Below are 25,699 nucleotides of genomic sequence, written 5' to 3'. Positions count from 1 at the left end.
CCTGCTTGAATAATGTCAGTGTTATAGAAAAATACAAAATGAATACATAACCAAGCCTTCTAAATCATGGATACAAGCTTTGAGAATACCTGAGCTCATGACGGCTGCAAAGACCCAGCACTGCCCATAGCGCACGGGCTGGCAGTGCGTGGCGAGCCACTGGCGCAAGATGGGAAGACTGCCCTTCCATCTTTCTGGAGGTGTTCCATCATCGTACTCGCCACTCCACTTCCCAACCAGGATACCTTTGTCGTCATTGCAGTTCAACTGAAAAATGAAAACACACAAACAGCTTCATTAGGTATCTCACTGGACCTCTGCCATTGCTACTGCTTTGTAGCCAGTGGGTTGTATCATTTTGTTCCAAGCTCCCAACAGCCAGGAGGTACATCTGAAGATCCTGCATTCTCCTGCGCTCAGCTCTGCCAGTACACTCATTCCTCCTGATCTGTGTTACTTTCTAAGTGATGTGGCAATTGCTAGCTCTACTAATGTACCTCCACCCAGTCCTGTCAGTCACCACATATCATTTTTCACCCCTCACGTGCTCCATGCACTTCTCTACCTACCTTTTGCAGCTTGGAGAGGTGGAGCTGCACTATCTGTGGCATTTATTTAAGGAAGGAGAACACTCTAGAAAAATAGATTATGTTTCAGTATTGTGCAACATATACCTCAATTCTCAATAATACTTTGATGTTTGAAAGAAAACCCATTGGTTTGATGCTACTTGCACCATGATTAACAAATAATATACAATACATGAAGTTACATTAAGGGTTACCTGTTTAATATGGTCCTATATTGCCATCTTGAGGTTTTGTTGACATTTACAAACATCCTTCAGCTCCGTGGTTTTTTAAGTCAAGAGAACCCCTCAAAGGTAATATGTGACCAAATGTGTGCTGCTAAATATATACATAAATATGTGTGTGGAGGAAGTGGGTGTGTCTGTGTGCACGAAGAAGAAAGAACGTTTTGGTATGAATAAGAGTTGCCAATGTCGTGAATTCTTAAGGTACACCCACAACGACTTACCTCGGCAAGGTAGATTTACACCCACTGCTTTTACTTATGTAAATAACAGAAGTGGACTGATGGAATCATACTGATGAAAATGTATTTGTAACACCAGATAGACAACAAGCCAATAGACGAGGTGTGAAATGCTATCTTTCGTGAATGGAAATGGTGTTTGAAATAGGTGCTGTTTAATACTCACTGCATTGCAAAGAATTTGAGATGCATTTGATTTTGTGACACATCCTATAAGGCTTGCGTTAAGGTTTTTAAATGTGAGGACAGAATAATTCTGCATCTTCCTTAAATCTATGTTAAAATAAATGCTGACATTGTGTAGGCAGGGGTGTCACAAGTGAAAGTAGGTAGACAGGATTAAAAGCCGTGAATTGACATTCAAGTTGCCTTCTGGCTGAAGTATACCTTGCTTCCAGACTTTGATGTGGTGTGGATTCTTTCTGAACTCAGGTGAATTGCCTAAATTCTCTTGTTTATACAAGTCTAAAGAGAGGGGAATAACTCAAATGATTATTATTTTTGTTAACGAGCTGACGGCACCCAATCATAATTCAGCGGTGTAGGAAAATACCTCTTTTTGTCATGGTCACCCCCACTTTTTGTCACTGGTACTCATGCTTTTCGACTGATGTTCACGAGGTCCCTGCTAACCAGGCCCCAGTGCCAGTGCTCTTTCCCTAAAAACAAGGTAAAATGGACTAATTGTTACACAAGTGACACACATTCTGGCACCCCTGTAAGTCCCTAGTAGGTAGTACCCATAGTACCTAGTGCATGGGTACCAGAGAGGGTCTCTAAGGGCTGCAGCATGTATGTATTATGCCACCCTATGGGACCCCCCATACAAACTGAAAGCAGGCTGCCATTGCAGACTGCTTGACATGGTGCAAACCATATTTGAAAACATGACATGGCACACTCACTGTGTGCCATGCCAAAGTCACTGCGTGTAATATATGTACGTCACTCTATAGCAGGCCTTGTAGCAGTGTGCATTACATTACATGTGAGGGCATATGTGCACAAGCAATTATGCCACTGTGCTGTCTAGTTCAATTATTAGATGGTGCAAGTGAACAGGAAAGCCATCTTAAGTATACGTACTGGGCGCTGGTCATTGTGAGTTCCCCAGCTACATGCTGGCTTTACTGAACCCTATGGTGTTTGGGATCAAACACCTTGTCTTAATAAATCTGTAGTGTTGTCAGTACTAGATTTATTATGACATGCACACAGAGGGCACCTTGGAGGTGCCCCCTGAAAAATATGCTAGTATCTAGTGTGCTGGCTTACTGGTATCGTCCAGACTGCCACCACAGACAGGTTTCTGACCCCCTGCAGGTGGGAGCCCACGCTCTCTGAGGCCAGAAAGAATCACTGCTCCGGAGTAAGGTGTCCACACCGCCTCCATCAGAATGGCTATTGATTCAGCATATGCAACCCCGGTTTCATCCAGACCTGGGAGAAGCTACCCCCTGCCCTGAGGCCCATTTTGCACAAGGACAGGTGGAAAATCAGCTATGCAGAAGGCGTGTTGCACCACCAGGCTAGTCACATCCCTAAGGGGGAATACCTGATGTGCTCAACTAAAGAAGGGTTCCGCCTTCTTGTTTTTGGTGGAATTAGGAACTCTGGGGCAGGGTTATGCCCACTCCCAACAGGAAGCGGCCATATAGGGGGTGTAGTGACCCCAGGGGGAAGTAGTTCATTGGCTACTACCCCTCACTTCACTTAATGCCCCTAAATGTAGTACTTAGGTGGCCCTTGACAACAGGAACTCAGATTTGTCTGCCTGAAAGCAGAATAAAGAAGAGCTGAAGACACGAGAACTGTAGACTAGCTGTGGACTTTTGTGTCAAACCCTGCCTGCCTGCTCCTGTCCTGACAACTGTAAAGACCCGAGTTGCCAGGCAGCTGTGCATCCTTACAGAGTCTTGGGGTGCTGCCAGCACTTCGCCAATCAGCCAGTATCTCCCTTGAAGTGGAGGAGTAATTTCCCTGCAGCCTGCAGGCACTGACCACAAAATCCGTTCATGATCTGCTGACTTCAAACATTAAAACAGTAATTCAGAAACAATAAACACGCGTGCACACAAAACAAATACTCAAATTACTAAGGATTTTAGGGGCATTTTTAGAAGCCCCTATCTCCATGGTAACATCACTTTTTTAGCAACGTTCCTGTGGCGATAGCGGCTTTGCCTTATTTACAGGGCAGCGCTAAGCCACTTAACATGGCTTAACGCTGCATTGTAAATAAGGTCCCCTGTCACACAATGCCTAGCGTGAAAGGGGTGGGCAGTGGGTGTTGCGGTGGGCGTTCCACCACAACACCCATTGATTTTGATGCTGTCCCCATTTACAAGGGCAGCATAAATAGGAGGTAGTGCCAAAATTAAGCCAAGGAAAACCAGGTCTTAACTTGGCAAAACAAGGAGAAATCCTTTATTTCTCCTTGTTTTTGCTTTTTCAATGTGTGCTGCTTTGTGCAGCACACATGGAAAAAGCAAAACGCCTTGGATTGTTTATGTTCAGGAAGGTGACCATTTTGTAACTTCCATGTGGGCTGCATTAAGCAGCACACATAGAAGTGACAAAACGGAATTTCAAGATTGAAGCGGGATCTTCCTGCACATAAACAATCTTCCACTGCAGTCACACACCCTTGCACTATGGTGCAAGGGTTTCCCGTTGGCGCTACACTGCTAAGTGTAGCACTAGCACAGGGGGAAACGCAGGGCTGCACCATATTCTTGTAAATATGGTGCAGCCCGTTGTTTCCGAAGTGGCGGAGCGTGTCGTTAAGCCAAGGAGGCTAACGGCACGCTCTGCCACTTCTGTTGTAAATATCCCCCTTAGTATTTTATATTCAAAGAATTTGCAAAAAGAAAACATTTTAATGGGAAAGTTGGTGCTGCATATCCGTGACTAACTTTTAAATGGTTGGTTTTATTTCGCAGTACAAGGCTCCTGCTCCTGCTAGGGCCAGACTGGAAACCCAAAGCAGCCCTGGCAAATGTTTTCAGATCAGTCGCCATACGGTGCACACCAAGCAGTAAGTGAGCCTGACCACTACAAAGGGGGCTTTGGGAGTCTCTCCCTCCAAGAAATTTAGGAAACATTGGCGCAGTCTAAAACACATATCTATACTACTATTATAAAGAGAGAGCTGAAACCTTTGAGCTGGGTAAACTCAAGAAGTACAGCACCAATCACAACACCCACTACACCATTGTAAAGGGTAGTTGCAGCAGATGGACATAGGTTATACAGCTGGCCACCATATACATTAGAAAGGTTAAAGAACCTTAGGGGTACAGTAGTCCCTTGTGGGCGTTGGCGTGGGCGTGTCAAACTCCACTTGGGCGTTGGCGTGGGCGTGGTCATGTCAAACTACACTTCACATTATTAGTTTGTGGGCGTGCACCGTTCTCAGAGGGGCGTGGCAGTACAGCATTGTCAGAGGGGCGTGCCAATGGCCGCGTACTTCACTAGCGCTTTTCAGAAGCAATATGCAAGCCCTTTCACGCTCCAACTTCAAAACAAGCTGCGCCGCATCAGGCGCCGTTAATCATATATAGTGCGAACCAACCTTTGTGGGCATAAGCGTTAGCGTTGTCACACGGGGAAAAACCAAAATGATAATAAAAAGGGGCACGGCTTGCGCCAGCAATGTGCGTGCACATTCACGCTCCACCTTGCCGTTCTCATGACGCGACATTACTGATATATAGTGCGCCGCTAACTTTTTAGGCGTCAGCGTTGTCATAGGGGGTTGCACTACAATTAAGTTAAAAAAAGGGGCGCGGCTTGAGGAAACATTCACGCTCCGCCTTGCCGTTCTGATCACTTCTCACACGTACCTCTCCAAACAACAAGCTGCGACGTATTCACGGATCCGTCACATACTGCCTACAATTTACACTAACAAAATAAACTGTCACTCATTTTGTTACGTTACATTTCTCACAAGTGGCTGCAGGAAGAAAAATAATAAAGGCCCGCACAAGCGCAACATTCACTGACCGCGACTTTCACGCTCCAACGGCTACAGCGGACACTGAAGGCAGGCAGCGTACAATACGATCAAAGAGACTTCACAATTTACTTGGACTCCGTGGCTCAGACGGGGCCTCAAAACAGCCCTCGCAAGCACGGGATCACGCAGGGCACTCTCAGCGTACACACGTTAACGTGAAAGACAACGCGCGGGGCCTCAAACCAGCCCTCGCAAGCACGGAACCACGCTGGATACTGCTTAAAGCTGAGGATGCACACACAACGAAGGAGCTGCAAATACGGGCCACCTAACAAGTCACATATAAACAACGCACTCACTAACACTGCATGCAGAACCAGACAAACACCTTCCAAAAACATTACAAAGTGAAGGGGCACGGTCACATTAACATCAAACATAACGCACTTGCACACACAAAAGCTTAAAAACTTAAAGCTGAGGACGCACACAGAACTAAGGAGATACAAATACGGGACAGCTAAGGAGGCACAAATAAAAAACGCTGTGAAACATTACACACATAACATTTCATCCCCGGACAACGTCGGGACGGGCTGCACGCCGGCTTCCTGTCCACTTCGCCAGCATGCGGGTAGGTCCAACCGAGAAGTCCGTCCAGCGGACAGGTACCAACGACTGTGGTGCCCACGCTCGGGAGAAGTCCGGTGACGCCATTCTGCAACATCAGCAGGGTTCCACAAACCGTGGTAGGACCAATTGGCCTGCTACCAGTGGAAGGTAATACTTGTCCTTCGCCGAGACGTGTAGGACAGTTTGTTTATAGGTCCCGATGAATTGCTAGTTTTAGCATGAAACATGTTGACCGCTAGGTAGAGCACACATCACCGGATCTTAGAACCCGTGTGTGTGCCTCCTTACTCTGTTTTTAATAAGGTAGCTAGCCACAATAATAAAAATCCCTGTGGACTCCCTAACCTTTTTTAATTCGCACCACTGCTCTATCTTCTCACGCCTACACTTCACCTTAAAACCCTCACACCCACATGCACCAACTGGCAGGAACAAAAGATCTCCGACAAAGAGCCCCTTCGTGGGTGCCCGTCAGACATTGCAGCGCCAGTCTGACAAGGAGCAGAACCCAGATGATGAAGCATGACACCTAGCTTGCTGGGTGTGTGAGGGTTTTAGTTCCGAAAGGGGGCTTTCCCCTCCCCTCTTTCCACAGCTCTTGGTTCTTCTTTCTCTCCAATCCAGGGGGAACAGTGTATTCTTTTTGTTCTGACTAGTTCAGGGGCTTGTACACTGGACCCCGTTAAATATCAGCCCCTTGAGTTCCCCTTTTTGTTGTATAGTTTTACAGGGTGCCTGGAAAAACCCTTGTGGAGCTCAGGAGGAACCCTGCCCTTTGGGCTGAAAACCCACCAATCAAGCAGGCTAAGGCAGAAGACTTCTGCTCACCAAGATAAAGAGGTTGCGGTCTAGTGGTCAGACCTGTCGACTTTGGAGTTGAGGAACCAGGGGCCATATTATCAAGAAAGGGCGATACATTATCGACGCTTTTATCGGCAGGAAACTGCCGCTAAAGCGGCGATAATGGGCTTGATAATATGCCCATGTGAATTCCCATAGAAGCCCAGGTTCTGGTGTAAACCTGGGCTTCTATGGGAATTCACAAGGGCATATTATCAAGGCCATTATCGCTGCTTTAGCGGCAGTTTCCTGCCGATAAAAGCTACGATAATGTATCGCCCTTTCTTGATAATATGGTCTCTAGTATCATTATATATTAAATTGTATTGGCTTTTAATGCATAGAAAATGAAGACCCTACTATACACCAGGATATGACATTCTTTTTTGGGGTTCTTCAACGATTCCCTTATCATCATCCTTCAGCAGTGCCTCTCATCTCTCCATAGCTTCTCTGTCACATGTATTTCATTTCTTTTATAGTATCTCTCATACCATTGTAGGATGTCGGAGCACTTTACATTACAAACATATAGAGACAATGAATCATACGTGTAAATCAGTGTATAGAAAATGTTACATAAGGCAAAGGGTACTGCAATGTGTAGGATTCACGTCATTCATACTAGTAGGCATTTTTAAAGAGTGCTTGATCCGGAGAAGCACAAACTTGGGATTCAGAACATCAGCCAGTGGTTAGCATTGACTTTAAAAAATAAAAATGTATTTCCGCCCATATAAACCTTTTTAGCAGCATCAGGATAATGAAAGACTAGGAAAAAACATAAGTTACTAACTTGTACCATGCAGTTTGCAAGCAGCTCTTTGATGGCTGTTTATAGGTCACGGTGCTAGATTACGATTGTCACTTATGAACTGCAGAGTAACAAATAAATCTGTGACAAAAGCAGCAACCCACTGACCAATGCACATAAAACACAGTTTTTTTAAAATGCATGGTACACGTTCTTTGCACCCTCTGTTCTGTGCTACGTTAGATAACTCAAAGCTGCAACTGGACAAAACTCTCATCGCTCCAGCAGGTGCATTAATCACTGGCTTTATTTTGACACTTTTATTGTTGCTCTAAAACTGCTAATTAGCCAAGGAACTTTGGAGTGCTTTTAAAACTGCCTCTTGCGGACCCCCTGGGAATGTGTCACGGACCCCTGGGGGTCCGCGGACCACAGTTTGGGAAACACTGTTCTAGTGGCAATGTTTCTGGCAGTGCTTCACCTTCCCTCATATATTTCCATACTGCATTTCCCAGCTGGATATATCTCAACCATTCTCCCTTTCCCATCTCATAGTCTCTCTGTAGGGTCTTAAACTCTATATATGCTCCTCCTCTCCAGACATCTCCCAATTTTTTCAATCCTATAAGCTCCCATTTAACAAAACCCTCTAACTTACTGACTTCTCCCAGGAGGTCGACCACCCATATTGGGGTCATCCCCGATAACTATTTTTCCCATTCCCAGGTACTTCTTGGCTGTCTTCCATACTTTCACAACTGTTTTGGTGTACGTGGGGAGGTGTTTGTCTATCAGTTTGGTATATAGCAGTCCCAGTGGACCCTGTGTCCCAATGGTCAGTCTATCCACCCTATACACTGGCTCAGCCCTGTCATCAAATATCCAGCCATTTACGTTTGCTAATTGAGAGGCCCAGTAATATCCTCATACATCTAGTTCCGCTAGCCCTCCCTCGAATACCCCCTCTGAAGCTTACTCAATATAATTCTTGGGGAAGCCCGCTCCATATCAAAGCCCGAATTTCTGAGTCTACTCTTTGAAAAAGGGAGGGAGGGACCTCATATAATGAGTTTTGTAGCATATAGCGTAGGCGTGGGAGGGCTATCATCTTAAATAATGTCCCTTCAGCATCAATGGGAGCGTTTGCCAGTGCCTTGCGTCGTTTATGAGCCTGTCCCCTTGCCTCCCCAGGTTCTGAGTGTAAAATTCGTCTGGGTCCTGGGTGATATATATATTCCTAAATACTTAAAGCCATTCTCCTGGATGGGCACATTGCATCTCAACGTTAAAGTCGGGGCCTCCCCTGCCAAGGGGAAAAGCAAGGATTTGTCCTAATTGTTCCGAATATTCGCAGAATATTCAGAAAATCGGCAGTATCTGGTCGATTCATTGTCTCTGTATCTTAACATATAACAAAATATCATCTACATAGAGGGATATTTGGTCTTCCCCTTCCTCACCAATTGGTATCCCCCATATCAGTGGGTCCTGCCTCAGCCATGCCGTCAACGGCTCCAAGGTCAGCGCGAATCGGATCAGGGAGAGCAGACATCCTTGCCTTGTTTCTCTACGCAGGGCAAATGTGGGGGAGACTGTTGCATTTGACCCTCACCCTGGCGAGGGGTTGGTTATACAAAAGCCTGACCCAGCCAATGAATTTTGGGCCGAGGCCGCACTGTTCAAGGACAGCTTATAAGTGGTGCCACTCTACGCTGTCGAACGCCATGCTCGCGTGCAACCACAATTCTTGTCAGGGTGAAACACAAGCAACCCCCAAATTAACCTCCACTTTACCCTCTGGTAGCTTGCCACAAAAGCAGTCAGGCTTAAGTTAAAAGCAATGTGTAAAGTATATATGCATCACTTCAAACAGTAATAAAGTGAAAACAACAAAAGAAAAATCACACACCAATTTAGAAAAAAAGAGTAAAAAAGTATAAACAACTTCAGACCAAAACAACAAAAATACAATCAGTAGAATCGGAGATCTGCAATTTCAAAGTTTTAGTTGAAAATAGTGCCTAGAAGCACAAAGCGTCAACTGTGGTTAACTGATTGAACCGGAAAGGAAGAACGTCACAAGTTCAGGCTGACTGCGATGGAGCGTAGGCAGGATACAGGGACAAAGTTAGGCCCGCTGAACAAAGTACCTTAAATCATGTTTTGCGGAGTGTTGTGAAGTCCCGCATTGAGGATGTGTCATGCAGCGGCGGTTCCGAGGATGTTGCATGGCTTTGATGCAGAGTGTTGTGTCATTGTCAAGGATGCAGTCCACAAGAAGCTTGTGGTGCAAAGTCTGGTGTTGAGGATCTGTTACACAGCAGCTATTCCGAGGAGGCTGCGACGCAAGGTTGGGTGGAAGGGATACTTCGTTCTGCAGCAGTTCCGAAGCAGAACTGTGAGCAGATGTGTTGTGCTTTGTCAGTTCCGAGAAGGCTGCAGACTGCGATGCGAGGTTTGGCGATGGGGATGCATCATGCTTCCGCGGTTCTGAAGTGGGTCTGAGTGGAGATGTGTTGCACTGCATCATTTCTGCCCACAAGACTTCACCTGGGCTGGTAGAGCACTTTCAATTCTACTTCCAAGGGTCAAAAACTTGCATGGAGCCAGATGGGGGTAGGACTCACAGCAGAGTCCAGGTGCAGAGTTCCGATGGTTTTGAGCTTTACAGATCATGAGCCTCTGATCAGGAGGCTAACCAACTAGCCCAAGGAGTCTCCTTGGTGGTCATGAGTTCAAGATGCAGGTCCAGTCTTTTTTACTCAGGTAGAAGGGTAGCTTGGCAGCAGAGTAGCAGTCCTTCTTGCAGGCAACATAATTGTATTTCTGAATCTTCTACAGGTCCAGAGGTGTACTGAAGAGTTGGGTCTGAGGGGCCAAAATGTATCAAGGTGCCAATTTTAAAGTAGGAGAAGATTCTGGAGGATTCTACCCCCAGAGGTGTCTGGAATTTCATGGCTTCCTACCCTGGCAACAGCTTGTCTTGGGCCACATAAGACTTGTGTCAACCCCTTTGCGGGTGTGCCCAGGCAGAGCCATTGTTTTTTGCAAATGTGGTCGGTGACAGCCCCTCCCCCAGACCAAGTCAGAGATGGCCCATCCTATCCACACTTATTTTCCTTTTCTCTCACAGTCTAAGAGCAATATACAAAGACCAAGTGCAAGCTACCTCTAGTCATGTGACCCAGAATGCAGGCTGCAGGAACCAAATGGACAAGAAAATGTCAACTTCCATAAAGTGATATTTTCAGACCTGTGACTTAAAATCCAACTTTACTATTAAAGATAGCATTAAATTACAAGTCCTTAAACACCAAACTCAATATTCCTACCTGCTCCAAACTGAAAGTTATCACTTGTTAAATGTAATAAGTTAACCCAAAGTTATTCTATGGGAGATGAAGGCCTCAAAGTAGTGAAAAATTAATTTAGGAGTTTTTCACAACCAGGACATGTAAATCCTAATAGTACATGCCCAATTGTTTAATACACTACAGGCAACTGCCAAAAACATATGTAGATCAGTCTATGTATCCCTACCCTATGGGGCTCTCGAGAGCTGTAACTTTTTTTGTTTTTTCATTTTATTAAGGGTCTTTTGAAGCATGGAGTGCAGCGCGTGGACATTGAAGCATTTTACACAGCAGCAAGGGCATGAGGTCATATGCCCTTGCATGTGCACAAGATGTCCATAGGGACACTTACATAGCACGAGGATCAAGGACATTTCCCAATTAGAGAGAGGGAGATGCCATGGATTGGGTATAGCCAAGGGAAGGTAGCAGTTTGTTGAACAGATGAGCATCTTTCAGGAAACATTAAAACAGAGGGGACAGCGAGAGTCCATTCATGGTGCAGCATTGGGGCGGGTTATGAGAAAGACCACTATTGCGTACATTCTGAACTTCTTAAAGGTTTTATTTTGAAATGCAAGAATGTATGACTTACATTAAGAGAATAATTTGTATTTATAAATAAATATGTGCCGCTTCTACCCAAGGATACATTTGTTGTTGTCGCTTGTGGACCTACCCGATATACTGAACTTTTTTGAACTTTTACGTACCATGGCACAGATATTGCGGCTGACGTGGACAGGGCTGGCCCGCTTTACAAAGTCCCTCTGATCGGTATCCAGGCCTGGAAAGGTTATGTCCAACAACTGAAGGCAGATGTTCAAGACTTCCTCGTCGCACTGGAACAAGAGCACATGCCATGAGACATTATTGAAAGAGTATTTTTGATTCCGAGGAAAAATACGCAATTTAAGTTGGGGCCGAGATGTCCTAAATCTTCACACAGGTTCTTGTGTGATACAAGTTATAACATAATATAAGTCAACATGTGTGCAAATGTTTTTCCACTCAAATTCTGCATGAATGCAGAATTAAATTGCATTGCATGAACCTCTTGATGTATATATCCAAAGGGGGTGTTGCAAGGCGGGATCTGCACAAAAAGTCAACACATGAAAATAGGTGAAAATAATGGGCAAAAGTTGAGGGTTTTGCGGCATCACTTAATTTTTGAATCCATAATATGTATAACAATTGCAAAAAATACACCAATTACACAATGTATCCCTTTTCGATAAAATACGCAAAGGTAATTATACTCTAGGTTATGTGTAGAGCACAGAAGTCCCACAAGACACCCATCTGATAGCTTTTTGTGCTGTAGAGCAGCACTAGGACGAGGATTAGCCTAATAAATACAGTTATCTGAATATTCAGAACATTAAAAACAATGCCATGTTCCATTTACGTTCCTCTTTATGTCCTTTGTCTTTGACCCCTTGAACTACACAACCAAGGCAACAACTGTTAAAGACTAAACTATATCCGGTAGTCCTTCTTTGATGTCTACAATAGATACATGCCGATGCGATGAGGACAAAAAGAGGAGGCCAGATGCCCGTACTTGTATGCTGGATTATTAAAGACCACAAGATGACCAACCTACACCGTACCACAATGTGGAGAGGCCCTGATTTCAACCCTAACTTTAGAAAGTTATTTTGGACATTGTCATAGTCTGCTAACAGGCGCATGCCTTTTTTTTACAACCTTTGCTATAACTCTCTCACCCACCCGCCACCGTAAAGCAACAATGGTCATTAAAACATTTTGTTTCGCCACTTAGTTTTTGCAACCTGCAAGATGACTAAAAACTCAAATTAATGTACTGCACATTAACCACTGGTAGTTCAAATTCCAACCAATATTCCCAAAATTATATTGTGACATATAATCATGTTCTATGGCTCTGAATGTTCAAGCTAATGTCTTAATGCTACAAGACATAGTATTACAAAGAAATAGGTTTACTGTTTGTTAGATCACAGATTTTCTTCATTTTGCCCACCTTAGGCATCTCAAGGTTTGCAGTGATCTACAATATTGCGCGCTAAAATAATGTGCTATGTGCATATTTATTCTCATTTGAATAGATTCTTGAGAAAGCCCCAGATGCTAAACGCCATGACTGAAACTCGTTGCGACCTAATCAAGAAATAACATGTAACATAATGCCTATAACATGTCTTAACACGATGAATCAGATTCCATTGGAACCATTCTTATCAATCTGGAGGGTTTGTGGCTTTTGAGAATGCTATGAGGCAGTATCAAAGGTAGAATGTGTGTTATACAAAAGCCAAACTCAACATATCATTTCAATAACTCATTAATTGACACCCATTTATGAGCATTGATTATTTTTTATTAATTATTCATAGACTGTAGGCAAAATTCATCATTAAATATATAAGTATTTACTCTAGTGCCACCGTAACATTTTACAGTGTCTGTGCCCACTTTTGCAGGCACCTCTAGGGGGGCAGAAGTGAATTTCTGAAATGGACAAGCTGGTATCTCACCTGGCCAAAGTTCCAAGGATGGGACTGGATGTTGCTTTCAGTGCCCCGGTAAATAATGCCATCTTCATTCAAGATATACTCCTGCCGCTGTGCCTCGTTATTCAGGAACACATCATCCTCTGACAGGGAGCACAAAAATACCCATAGATTAGTAGTCTGGGACATTAAGGACATTCACTGGGGACTGGTTCAAAATCCCAAACTACATAATACGAAAATTCACAACACAATGTGAAGGCTGATGGTATAACTGTTAGGGTATGGTGGCTTGTCATGGTATGGAAATACTTGCTTATTAAGATTGGACAGAAAACATCTGTTTACTCTATTTTACCATATATAGTATTCGATTTTGGAGAAAGTATTTTTTGGGTCTGGCTTGAACAAAAGTTGGAAACCCTAAAAGTGGTCCTCAAAGCTCTTGGCATTGCTCACTCCCCACACAGGAAGCTTAATCTGGAACTGTATCTATGGTCCCTGTAGTAGAACCGATTGGCTACTCATGAATCATTCTCTGCCCACCTCCACAAGGAAGAAATTGTAGATACTAGATATGTAGTGCACTAAGGACATTAGCATAGCTCATGCAACCTCCTCCCACCTGAAGGACAATGGTTAGGTCTCATCCCATGCTCCATCATGTCAGAATCTTTTGTGGAGCCTTGGTCTCTAACTTCACATGGTGTCCTCTTTGATTTTCCAGCAGCAGGGCTGTTATACTTGGCATCTATTGGCGTGTTTGCCCTGTCTTTTTGCTTTCTGACCTCCCGGTTTTGACTCTGTTTTTGCTGGTTTAGTGTCTCTGCACACTTTCTCACTGTTGATCAGTGTTAAAGTGCAAGTGTTCCTATTGTAAATTGTTACTATGGATTGGTGTTTACATGATTGGCGTATTTGATTCACTGGTAAGCCACTAGTAAAGTGCACTGAGTGTGCCAGGGCTTGTAAATCAAATGCTACTAGTAGGAAACATTATCAGGAAATATTTATAGGCAGCTCCAGCACGGATCTACACCTAATGGTGACTGCTGTTACCTGTTACCTGTCTCATTGTCAATATTTTATATTAAAACAGCAGATAACGTCTGCTTTTGTGATATATTAATTCATCAGAGAGGCAGCCCAGGTTCTTAAAAAGTGAAGGGCCTTGGGCAAACAGCCACAGCTGTGCCTTCTTTGTGCCACAGTAATGTAGCTCTTGCCCCTTCTCTGTAAGAATGTTTAATGTGTTTCATCTATTTAAGAGCTTTCTTAAATTACACCTGCTTGATAAACAACTTGACTCCTGAAATTCCTTGTTCTTTATAACTAAGGCTCCCTGTTTTCCATTTTTACGGATTTTGACAGCGAAATACCGACATCTGTCGGCATCTATTTTTAAGTGGAAAATACAGAAAATTGGTCTTCTTTTACATGATTCTCCATGCTGTCTTTCATTGCATCATGGCCCAACAGCAGATGGACAGCATGAGAAATTAAAAAACAGGAAGAAATTACTTTAAATAACGGCAAATGTCAATATACATTTGTGGTATAATGCTAATATTTAACAGTGGATGTACTGTTATGTAATAATTAGTAGCTTAAATATCTAAAACATGACAGACGTGAAAGTATGAGCGCACTTCTATCAGTTAAATAAATATGGAATTGTATAGTTTTACAACTTCATTTATATTCAAAACAAAAAAGAAATATGGATAAATACAGACGCGAATGTTGAAAAAATAAATACCATAAAACCAGGAGCCCTGTTTATAACTGATTAATTGCTCAAAGGGAAGAAATCAGACACTGAGTTATGACCTTTCAATCATTCAGATATAAATAAAAATAAATGAATAAATAAATACCTATAGAACACTACATACATCAACACATAGTACCTGAGCACCAGGGGTTAAACAGAAGGATGAACTCTCCCAGCTTGTGAAGGGATGAGTGGAGGGCAGTGGTCACCTTCATCTGGAGGGTGTAGCGTCCAACGAGCGCACTGGCTGGCGTGGTGACGGAGAGCGTCCAGGACTGCAGGTCCCGGAACTCTACAGCTGCACTCCAGGATTTTTTGTCTCCAAGGCTCGTGATTGCAAATTCATGTTCTGTCCCCTGGAAACCTGTAGATCTGGGTCCTGGATTTGAAGAAAACCAAAGGGACGGGTTAAACACATCCGTCTTTGCGGCCACAGGTACGAAGGTAGCCTGGGGTTGGTAGAAGCTACTATACCTGGCTCACCCACTGGTGTCCCTGGCATTGCACCTTCTACCCTGGACTTCGGTGGGTCACAAAGGATGTAAATGAATGTGAGTAGACCACTCCCGGTTTCAGAACCCACCCCTTTTTTCTGACATCTAGCGATCAAATGGTCTTCTGAAACCATAGCTAGTCCCAACCTTGCTACAGCTAACTTAGGGGCTACAGCACTAGGACAGCTATAGTAAAATAGTACTAGTGAAATCGTTTAAAAGAGAGAATGTGGCACTACAGCCAGAGCTGCCAACTTTGGAACTGGGGAACCTGGCTTGAGTCTCACCATCGGCTCAACATCCTGTGATTATGGACATATCACTTAATCTCCCATGCCTAAAAGAAAAAAAAGGAGGTGTGTCCTTGTGTAATGTAATTGGTGCTCATGTAAAGCGTTCTAATTCCTTAAGGTCGAGTTTGTGCTATATAAAAATCTAGAAAGAAAGGAAAAAAAGGAGGAAGTATATATGGCCCTCAGTAGAGTCTTAGAATGGTGCTCTGTGTCCTGTTGCAAACCAGGAAAATGGCTTCCTTTCACCAAATGTTTCTGTAATTTAAAGAAACGTCATATGTGTTGTGCACTGGGCCCCTAAAACATGAGCTGCACTATTTATCACTACGCTCCTGGCTCTGAGAGCTCGGTTCACTTTCTGTGTGATTGCAACAGTAAGCCCCATAACAGTCAATAGAAGGCTATTGAGGAGATAGGAGTGGAGGAACCCTGTGATGTCATCAGGGTCAATCGGTGCAAGGTTGTACTTCCGTTACCCCAGCCATTTTGGTGAACTGACATCCATGTTTGAGGCTAGGGTGGGGCCTCTATGTAAATGACTATGGGCTAGATGTAGGTAATTTAAATTTACCGATTCAAAAATACAGAATTTTACCGATTTGGTATTTTCGAATCGGTAAATGCTATGTGGGTAAAAATTCGGTAAAAAATGCCGAATCGTTAAGATTCGGTATTTACCGAATCGGTAATTACCGATTCGGTATTTGCCATTCATTCCTATGGGCCTGGAGGCGCATAGGAATGAATGTCAATTACCGAATCGGTAATTACTGATTCGGTAAAATTGAGAAAAAGTCAAGGGTGTCAGGGTGTCACTTTGACACCCTGTTTTACCCCTGATTAAGGGCATGTATGTTTGTCACAATGCACACGTGTAAATGCACAGATTTGCATTTACATAGGAATTCGTTATTTACCACCAACTAATAGTTGGTGGTAAATAACGAATCCTTAAAGCCCAGAAGCACTCTTTGAAGTGCTTCCTACATTTCATTTACCGATTCGGTAAATACCGAATCGGTAAATGATGATCCGGTAAATACCAAATCGGTAAATACCTGCTACATAGGAAAAGTCTATTACCGGTCGGTAACGGCTACCGACCGGTAATAGCCTTCCTACATCTGGCCCTAAGCCCGTAAAAGCAACGACTCGTCAGTGAGTCGAGTTTACAGTATATATTACCTGTCTGCATGACCAGAGAGAGCTTTTTCAGGTTCTTCAGGTACTTTTTTATTTTTTTCCGGAAGTGCAGTGTGATGGTGAAGCGCTGTCCTCTCCTCACGATGAGCGTCCTTGTGCTGATCTCGCAGGTCCTGTGCTCCGCGTTATTTTTTCTTGTGTTGAGGTCGCATTTTACTATCTGGAAGGCTTGGAGATAAAGAAAGCAAGAGTCAACATCAACTTGTTTCGGAAGAGTGAATTACTGACTGCACGTGAGTCAGAGAGTTGAGGAAACATGCTGCACGTTCATTTGGTTATTTAGCAGCCAAAAACTGGAATGCATTAACCCGCTTTCTCCGACCAGAGCCATCGGAGAACATTTTCAGAAAAAGATTGAAAACTTGGCTATTCCAGCTCTGAGGTCTTATGTTCATATTTCCCTGTTCTTGGGTCCTCTCAGAAACTCAAAAAGGAATGTCAGAGGACGTTCCTTTTTGAGTTTCTGCTTGAATCCTAGTCCTTTGGGCTCCAAAGGATCCCTCTGTTTTTAAGAAGTTTTGGGTCCTTTCAGCCTTTTTTACGTAGTAGCTCCTAGCATGTGGACACACCAGCTGTGTGTAACCAGGCGCCTTATACATTGATTTATTGAGATTGTTATTAATATAACATGCTATTTCTTCTAACCACGGATCGAGTGTGCACCACTTGACCGTGTCACGTTGCGACAAAGCTGGCCATCTAAGGCACCAATTTTGTAGGTAGCCATAGATTTTGCTCCTGGTAGAGTGTGGCTTGTGTTATGCAGTGTACTCAACCAGAGGAATCCCTCTCAGCATCCTCATCATACCTCTGCCTTCAGTAGCCCATGTGGTAGGCTGGAATGGGGTGACGTGAATTTAACAGGAAGCAGGGCTTCTAAGGCCTTATTTTTGCTGGTCATCTGCTGTTTTTGTCGTGAACCATTGTGGTTGAGAACATTGCACATCCAGGAGGCCATGCATCTGCCATGACCTGCTGAAACCTTCTTCCCCTCAACCATCCCTCCCTTCTAGAGTGCCTAGAGGCCGTGTGAATGTCAGTCATGTCCTATATACAAACTGCATAGCAAAAACAATGAAATTGTTGAAGTGTTTTGAGCAACTGGAATATTTGATTAAAACTGGGAACCGAATTGTGTCTCTTGTTCATGGTTCACCCAAAAATAAGATGACAAACAGGCCACTGGGGATACAGTTTATTGTTCTGATATAGGACCAGAACTATCAAATACCTACCATGTTTCCCTCTAGGTGTTCAAAGATTTCTTGATCCAACACCTTGCCCATGTGATGGGCAAACCACAATGCATTTCCTATTTTTGTGGCTTTTATTCAATGTACACTAAGCAGGTCTTACTTCCTCTTATAAGGAGACATAAAATTAATGATTTCATGGTAACTTTTAATATGTTATATCAACTTTCTGATGAAGAGGAAACTGTTCACATAGGCACTTTTAGAAAAAGGCAGTGCGTGCCCATAGCTCTATGAATACCAATTAATCTGGATGAATTGATTATGTTGCTAAGAGGTGTGATTGTATTGAAGGCGAAGATTATTTTTAAAAGATTGGTTGTATATATTGCATATTACTATGTATTTCAAGTTCAAGTTCAAACAAGCTTTATTCGGTATATAGAAATATAGCCATAAAAGCATTCTACAATAAGAACATTTCATCGTAAATTTTAAAAATACATTATTGTATCGTAAATTTTCACAAAATCACATTTCCTCACAAACATAAGTGAAGCATATCGTTATATGTTTGCAAGTCTTTATAGTATGCACTACAGATCGACATGAAAGTCATACATTGATTCATTCAAAATAATAAAAAACCTCAAATAGCAGCTTGTCGTCATTAAAAAACGTTGTAGCAGGATGTGTAACATTAAAATGTATATATTAAAATGCAATCTATTCGATTTCATAATTCAGCATTTCCAGATATGTAAGATCCTTTCTCCGTTTAGTAGCCATCGTAATGAAAAGGATAACCGCATTACATATCAATGCATTTTCCAGATTACAAACATGATAAAAGGCAGATTTATAAGAATACAATGGATTAGTAATAAAAAGTGGTCGTAAAATGTGTTTTCTAATGTCCCTGTAAAAATTGCAGAAAAGTATGAAGTGCAAAGTGCTCTGCGGGGTTTTACCATCACATGGGCACCTGGGTAAGTTAGGGCTCCACTCGCCCATCTCAGGGAAAGCTACTTGGAAGTGGAGCGTACTCAACCATAATCTTGTTAGATAAAATCTATGTTGTACATTTCTTGTAATAATAAGATACGGTTGTGTGCCCACAGAGATCGGTCCTTCACAGTAAGATCTAACACCTAATTTTGTGCTGAGTTCGGCTACCGTCCATATTTTCTCTAGATTTCAGGAATCTCCTCTTGAGCTCCGCTTTACTATAAATCTGGATGCCCTCGGGATCTTTAAAGTTAGTTACCATGTTACACTCAGTTAATAATCTACCGATATAATGTAACCATGGTATATTCCTACTGTAATCTAATTTAAAGCAATCCAGGATTATATCTTTACAGTGCAAGCCCGAAGCTCTATGAATACCAATTAATCTGGATGAATTGATTATGTTGCTAAGAGGTGTGATTGTATTGAAGGCAAAGATTATTTTTAAAAGATGTGTTGTTTATATTGCATATTACTATGTAATTATTTGTTTTTATTGTATATGTCAGTGCTTTTTTGGATACTTCGTGTACCCGAATAAAGAAGGCTCCCTCTGAAAACTCGCAAACAAAAAACAGCATCTCGCTCCTTTGAAGGAAATGCACCCAAAATCTGGAACTCCATACCTGTCCATATCAGGAGCAACCCCATCTACTTAATTTTCAAAAGGCTGCTCAAAGTCCTCCTCCTCAATCAATCTCTCCTGAATGGATAGTTACCGCCCAATCGCTGGAGCATGCCCACAACTGCACACAGACACTATGACCTCTACCCCACTCGCTTCTTGACTATCTCCTCTATCCCCCCTCCCTGATCCAATCTCATCACAAATCATTGTGCTTTTGCAACGACACTACGTGAAGCGACACAAGACACTGTACAGACTACTGTGATAACATATCTTACGAATGACATTGTGCTCTCTATGACGAGACTATGCTATGCGGCATGAGTCACTGTACATATTACTGTGTTAATGTATCATACGATTGATAAGGCTGTAAAGCGCTCCGATACCTTTGGGTCTGGCTAGCGCTATATAACACTTTTAAATAAATAAAGAACTTGAACTAATGGACTTCGTGATGCATCAAAGTTGGCGGCACTGCACAGGACTGGCTGTTGCCTTTGATTGACTGCTGTTCCTTCCTCATTGGGCAGTGTGAGGTTGCTTCACATCTAAACGAGGGATGCGAAACAACAAGTTTGGTGGGTTGAAATAGCTACCAATTTATAGTGGTTCTCCTGTTCCATCAAACTCTAAATTACTTTTACTGTAAAAGATTTAGTGCATGTCTAAACTCAAAGGAAATGATATCAAAATAGATGGGTGTTGATGTATCTGCATTTCACTGTGAGCGTGGAGTCTCTTATACTTTGGGTGCAATTATGGTGGTAGCAGAGAGATGGCTGCCAGGGAGGGGTGGTCAGAGTTATGACCTTATGGTTAGAGGTTATGTGTTCTTCAACAGGACTGTGTCTCATACATTTATGGTAAAGTCTGTCCAGTGCTAATTTGAGCTTGTGGTTGTTGGTGGGCACCAGCACTCCTTTTTGGGGACTTGCACTGAGTTTTCTTCATCAGACTTTGATCCAGAGTAATAGAGAGACAAACACAAATGGCGGAAGGGAAGAGGAAGAGAAAGACAGAAAAACAATGTGAAGAGACAGAGCAGGGCTGGAAAAGAACCTGCTAGCGTTGAAAACATAGACAGGCTGTGTATGATAGTAGAATAATGAGGCATGAGATGGACTCCACACCACACAGCCTTGCTTTTCGGCAATCCCGGCATACATCAGCATTGGATGTGCACTTCTGAGAAAAACTCTGGGCACCGGTACTTATTATTTTACAAAGTAATCACTGAGCCTGTGTAATGAGTTTGGTTATTTTGGCCGAAGGGTCTACATCAGTGATTTTTAAGCTGTGTTCTCTAGACCCAGGGGGTCCTCAACACTTACTCAGGGGCTCCGCAACTCTTTTGAACATTAAATAATATTAGCAGATTAGCAAATTATATAAAACACACAAAAGGTGATGGGAGAAATGCTTGCAGTTTGTCTAACCACTGGCAATCATTTGAGGTTGTAACCAAACCCATTGTTCGTTTGCCCAAAATGCCATCTCAGTTTAGACCCCGTCATATGCAAATCAGTCTTGGCCCTGTTCCTCCTGCAAGACCAGGTCCTCACCGAACCGCAACACAAGCAACCCAGGGCTGGTTTCACCATGAGTACACAAACATAAGAAGACACAGCAGAGAACTTAAAGTTTTAAAATGAGTAGGAATTTGAAATTGAAAAGTGAAATTAAAAGTTTGTATACTTATCTTGATCGCTGGGAGCAAGGCAAGTACAGCAAACGGAATCTAGTATGGACAATTAGTGGCCTTAATTTAAGCAACGCTGGTATGCACTGACAAAAAGCGAACATACACTTCTAGCAAAAAAGTGATGTGCTAGGGTCTAAGGTATCATTTTGTCTGTCAGAAATAAAACATATTTTTGAAAAGCTCCATCCTTCACGTTACAATTTAAACGTTTGCATAATTTTTGTTCGTGAATTAACAAATATATATTATAATGTGTGTATTTGTTGACTGTAGACTTGTTTCTGTATTGTTTATATTATTTGATGTTCAGTCAGAGTAATTGCTTAGGCGGGGGCCCCGTCTTCTAGTAATGATTCTCAGGGGGTTCAAAGATGGGAGCCTGCCTAGGACACCACCTTAAATCCCATGGCCTACAGCAACTTCAAGGAATTTATTGGCATACATAAGCAGGTGCAGACGCCTGAGAAAACCAGCATCATGTGATTGGTCGAGCACTTAAATGAGTGAAGGTTTACCAACAGATTCCAACAGCTTGAATAATAAATATTTGTTGCCACAAATACACTCCTGGGTACAATCTTTGGTTAAAAAAAAAGGCACACTCGCACACAACACACGTTAATGAAAAGGCCGCCAGCTGTGTAAAGTCGTAGGAGTAAAACTTCCCGCCGCCCAAGAGACACAGGAGTCTTGTGACACGTTATGACGCACCTAACTATGTTGGGTTGGCCGGTACATTTCAAGAACCGTTACTCTTGGAAGGAATACATTATACCCAAATGTTTCCAGGGACGTAAAAACATGACGGAGTTGTTCAACCGGGATGCCACGTGCACCGAACTTCGTCCTAAAAAGCCCATTACATGACTGCGGAGTAGCATCAGCTGCCAGGTGAAGAGTCCCTGATGACACCTCACCCTCCAGCTTCCTCTGGCACCATACCCTCTTGCCAGGTCTATGTATGAATCAATTCTCTGCTCACCTTGCCCCATGTTCTGGACTGTTCGCTCGCTCTTCTTCTGTCTCTGGTTTCAGGGGAACTAAAACCCTCTCACAAGCTGCTGCTTCTTCCAACTCAGGCCTCTCCTAGTTACGTCACGTTATCTCCTCCAATCCGAAAACACATGTCGGTCCTCACGTCACCCCCGCACACAATAACACTGAACAAGACCAACTTTTTCAAATTTTCTTTTTTGTGTCTGGCAGTTTCCAAACGTGTTTCGAGGTGGGCGGGAAAAAAGCCCAGCTGGGTGGAGCGCCAAGCGTCGGATACTTTCCATGCAGCGCTTATCTGGACAGGCAGACTTTCCACACTGCTGGTTATCTTTAATTCATTCGAGGGCGTGTGTGTACGTGTATGATGCATCTGAGCTCGCCGTAAACCTTATGAGAGAAATGTAGTTTAGTGGTAGATACGCTCATCTTTATTCATCTGCTTGAATACATTATTCGCGGCACTCGAAGGAATTAGCTCCGGCAAAGGCCTTAAAACAAGGTTTTTCAAATGACGCACGAAGATGTTCCCCGATCGTGGTTATTGTCTTTTGATTTTTTCCTGTGTTTGCAATTAAAGCTCTGCTGCCCCAATGGCTAACCTCGCACTATATAAATAGGTGTAATGTGTAAATATACAACTAAATAGTCCTTTCCACCTGAGGGCCATATAGTGCCTCTGGGATCTAGGCACATGGCAATCAAGATTTCATGGTATGGCGCTGGATGTACACCAGCCTTCTGCAAGGACTTTTGCTATCCGGAGGTCGCTCTGCAGGAAGCTGGCTCTGTATATACCGCACCAAAGTGAGGTATAGTGTGCACAGAGTCCAATGGATCCCCAGAGGTACAGCAGAGGCTAGAGTAGATAATACCTCGCTATCTTTTGTGGTAGTGTGTCAGGCTTATCAGAGGGTAGGGTTAAGCATTTGTTGTACACATTCAGGCAAGAAATGATGTCACACACTCAAAGACTGAATCCAGACCAATTGTTTGTATCAAAAGTTATTTTGTTATTTTATTTCCAGAATCAAGATTTACTGAGTAGCAGGTAAGTGGTACTCTTCATACGATGTGACTTTTCAAAATACAGTGAACACTGGTTTTGTAGGAACATTCAGATTACTTTTTCAATGCAGAAAACGATTTGTAAACTGTTAAAAATTACTTTCAGATTACAGTTCTAGTTTGGTGTAAAACACACCCCTTACACAGTTTACACAACACAGGACACTTGTAAGCAGGTTATCTCTTGTTACTTTTTGTGTTCTACAAGACAGTTCAACACTTAGAAGAATTTTCAGAGAAAGAACCCACAATTAAGTTCCAGGGAAAAACGAAGTGTTAAGTTACAGGTGAGTAAAACGGTTTTGGAACTTGAGTTTTGGGAGGTAGAACGAAGGTTTCTCAAGCTTTAGATTGGTGCTCAAGGGGCATCATAGGACGGCCTGGGGCAGAGTATAGGGTGTCAATGGGGCCAGGGGGCACCTTGGTAGGGGACTGCTCACAGGCAGGCCACTCAGTCTCCGGAGCCAAGCTCCTAGGGTTAAAGTCAGGGCAACGAGGGTCCCAGGTTGGCACCAAGTCCACACCACCAGTGCAGCAGGGCGGCTTGGTGCTCAGGAGGGACGGGAGCCCAATGCTTTCCATGGAAAACGGTCACGGAAAAGGACTGCAGGCTGGAGCCAGAAGACTGGATGAAGGGAACCAACGACTGGATCTGGAGTCCTGGGTCAGGTGTTGGACAAATCCAGTGTCCACAGGACATAGGAGTTCTTTAGGAAGGTCGGGCAGGTTTCTGGGGTTCTTGGAGGCTGCTGGCTGTAGAACACACTAGGTTCAACTGGCAGGGTTTCAGAGCAGGAGAGAGGCCAATGGGGCTGGGGCCAAAGCAGTTGTCTTTAACCTCCAATTTTGCAGCATGGCTCTTCTGTTATTATTCTTCTTGTCACGTTGAATCTGAAGAGGCAAGTTTCAGCAGGGCCCATGAATACTAGATTTAGGGGAGTTACAGGGGTGTGCAGGTCGGGACCAAGGGATTCCTTCCCTGGGGTGTCTACACCCCCTAGTGTGCCACCCTCCAGTGCGAGGGGGACATAAGCCTCTTCCTGATTAGAGGGGTCCCCCCATCTAAAAGAACCCAGGTACTTAGATGTGTGCTTCACCTTGCCTCACCCACCTGAGGAGTGGGTTTGACAAAGATGGACACACTTTCTCCCTGGCTTGGTTTTCCTGACGGTTCTCCCACCCAAAATGCCAGTCAGAACCGGTGGGAGCCAGTTGCTTACAGCAGCAAAAAGGCTGGGGGTAGCTAACAAAGATGGCAGGCCTTTGAAGCTCCCTTCTAGAGGACCCTGCCCATCCTGGGGGAGGAGGCATGACACCTCTGCCCAGGATGTGCTTTGTTCTCGGATGCAGTGAGCGCAGGGCTGTCTACAGAGTGGTCCAGAAACCTATCTGGTGGTGGTAGATGGCTGGGAGACAGTCAGCAACCACACCAGAGTTGGTCTTTTTCAAGTTTGATACAAAACTTCCCAGACTTCAGTAAAACCATCATGGAGCTGTGGAGCTCGTGTTGACAAACTCCCAGCCCATGTACTAAAAAAGTGTGTCATGTCAACTCTTTTATTTGGTCTCCATCAAAACACCCAGTCTGCATTGGCAGGGTGGGGGGTTAAGGTGAGTGGCCTCTGGGGGTGACAAAAAACATGCTGTAGCTGTCAGATGCCCTCTCTGGTCACCAGGCCCTTGGTACCAGGGGTACCTTTTACAAGTGACTTACAGGTGGCTCAAAGGAGAGTCAATTGTGTGTACAAAGGTACAGTTTTAGGGAAGAGCAGAGGTGCTGGGGCCTGCTTAGCAGGTTCCCAGTACACATTCAGTCAAGTTGGCATCAGGTATCTGGCTAACAGTTAGGGAGTTAAAGAGGGCACTTTCCTACACCCTCTAAAGCGGCGGCATCCAATATGGGTCCAGGAGATCAGATTACTTTCAAAGGCAAAGTAAATTTCATTGTATTTAAATGTACCTCAAGTGCATAACTCTAAAAATCTGGCATGAATCTACTGATCCTGGACGTAGGTTGATAACCCCTGCATGCATGTATGCATGTAGGTGGTATCTGCATAGCTTAAACTTGGCTAATGGCAGTAGTGCACTGTAAAGGGTGAAAAGTAAGCCAGAACAGCCAACTCACTGGGCGCCGTAGTCACACAATGTCATTTCCCTTCACCGGTCACTCATTGAAGAACCAATAGCAGGAATGGGCACACAATAAACTGGAACCCCTGCAGAGAGCGGGCTTCCA

The 25,699-nt window shown here is 43.6% G+C and overlaps 1 protein-coding gene across 2 annotated transcripts in view; it reads right to left on the bottom strand.

Annotated features, from left to right (window-relative positions):
* The window catches only part of LOC144768307 (protein 4.2-like), a 50,185-nt gene extending 27,573 nt beyond the window's left edge, over nt 1-22,612 (bottom strand). The window contains exons 1-6 of one of the 2 annotated variants that reach the window (XM_078651881.1): nt 22,382-22,612; nt 16,845-17,030; nt 15,009-15,251; nt 13,123-13,241; nt 11,311-11,439; nt 90-267 (exon numbers count right to left, since the gene is read on the bottom strand). In XM_078651881.1, coding sequence (XP_078508007.1) covers nt 90-267; nt 11,311-11,439; nt 13,123-13,241; nt 15,009-15,251; nt 16,845-17,030; nt 22,382-22,391 — 865 coding nt within the window. In that variant the 5' untranslated portion in view covers nt 22,392-22,612. The remainder of the gene's footprint in view (nt 1-89; nt 268-11,310; nt 11,440-13,122; nt 13,242-15,008; nt 15,252-16,844; nt 17,031-22,381) is intronic. The other variant, XM_078651882.1, reaches the window with a different exon arrangement.
* Nucleotides 22,613-25,699: the final 3,087 nt, after the last annotated feature.

Source organism: Lissotriton helveticus, chromosome 7, assembly GCF_964261635.1.
Source record: "Lissotriton helveticus chromosome 7, aLisHel1.1, whole genome shotgun sequence".
NCBI classification, from domain to species: Eukaryota; Metazoa; Chordata; class Amphibia; order Caudata; family Salamandridae; genus Lissotriton; species Lissotriton helveticus.
The sequence above is the reverse complement of the archived record's forward strand: the minus strand, read 5'-3'. Positions and strand labels throughout refer to the sequence as shown.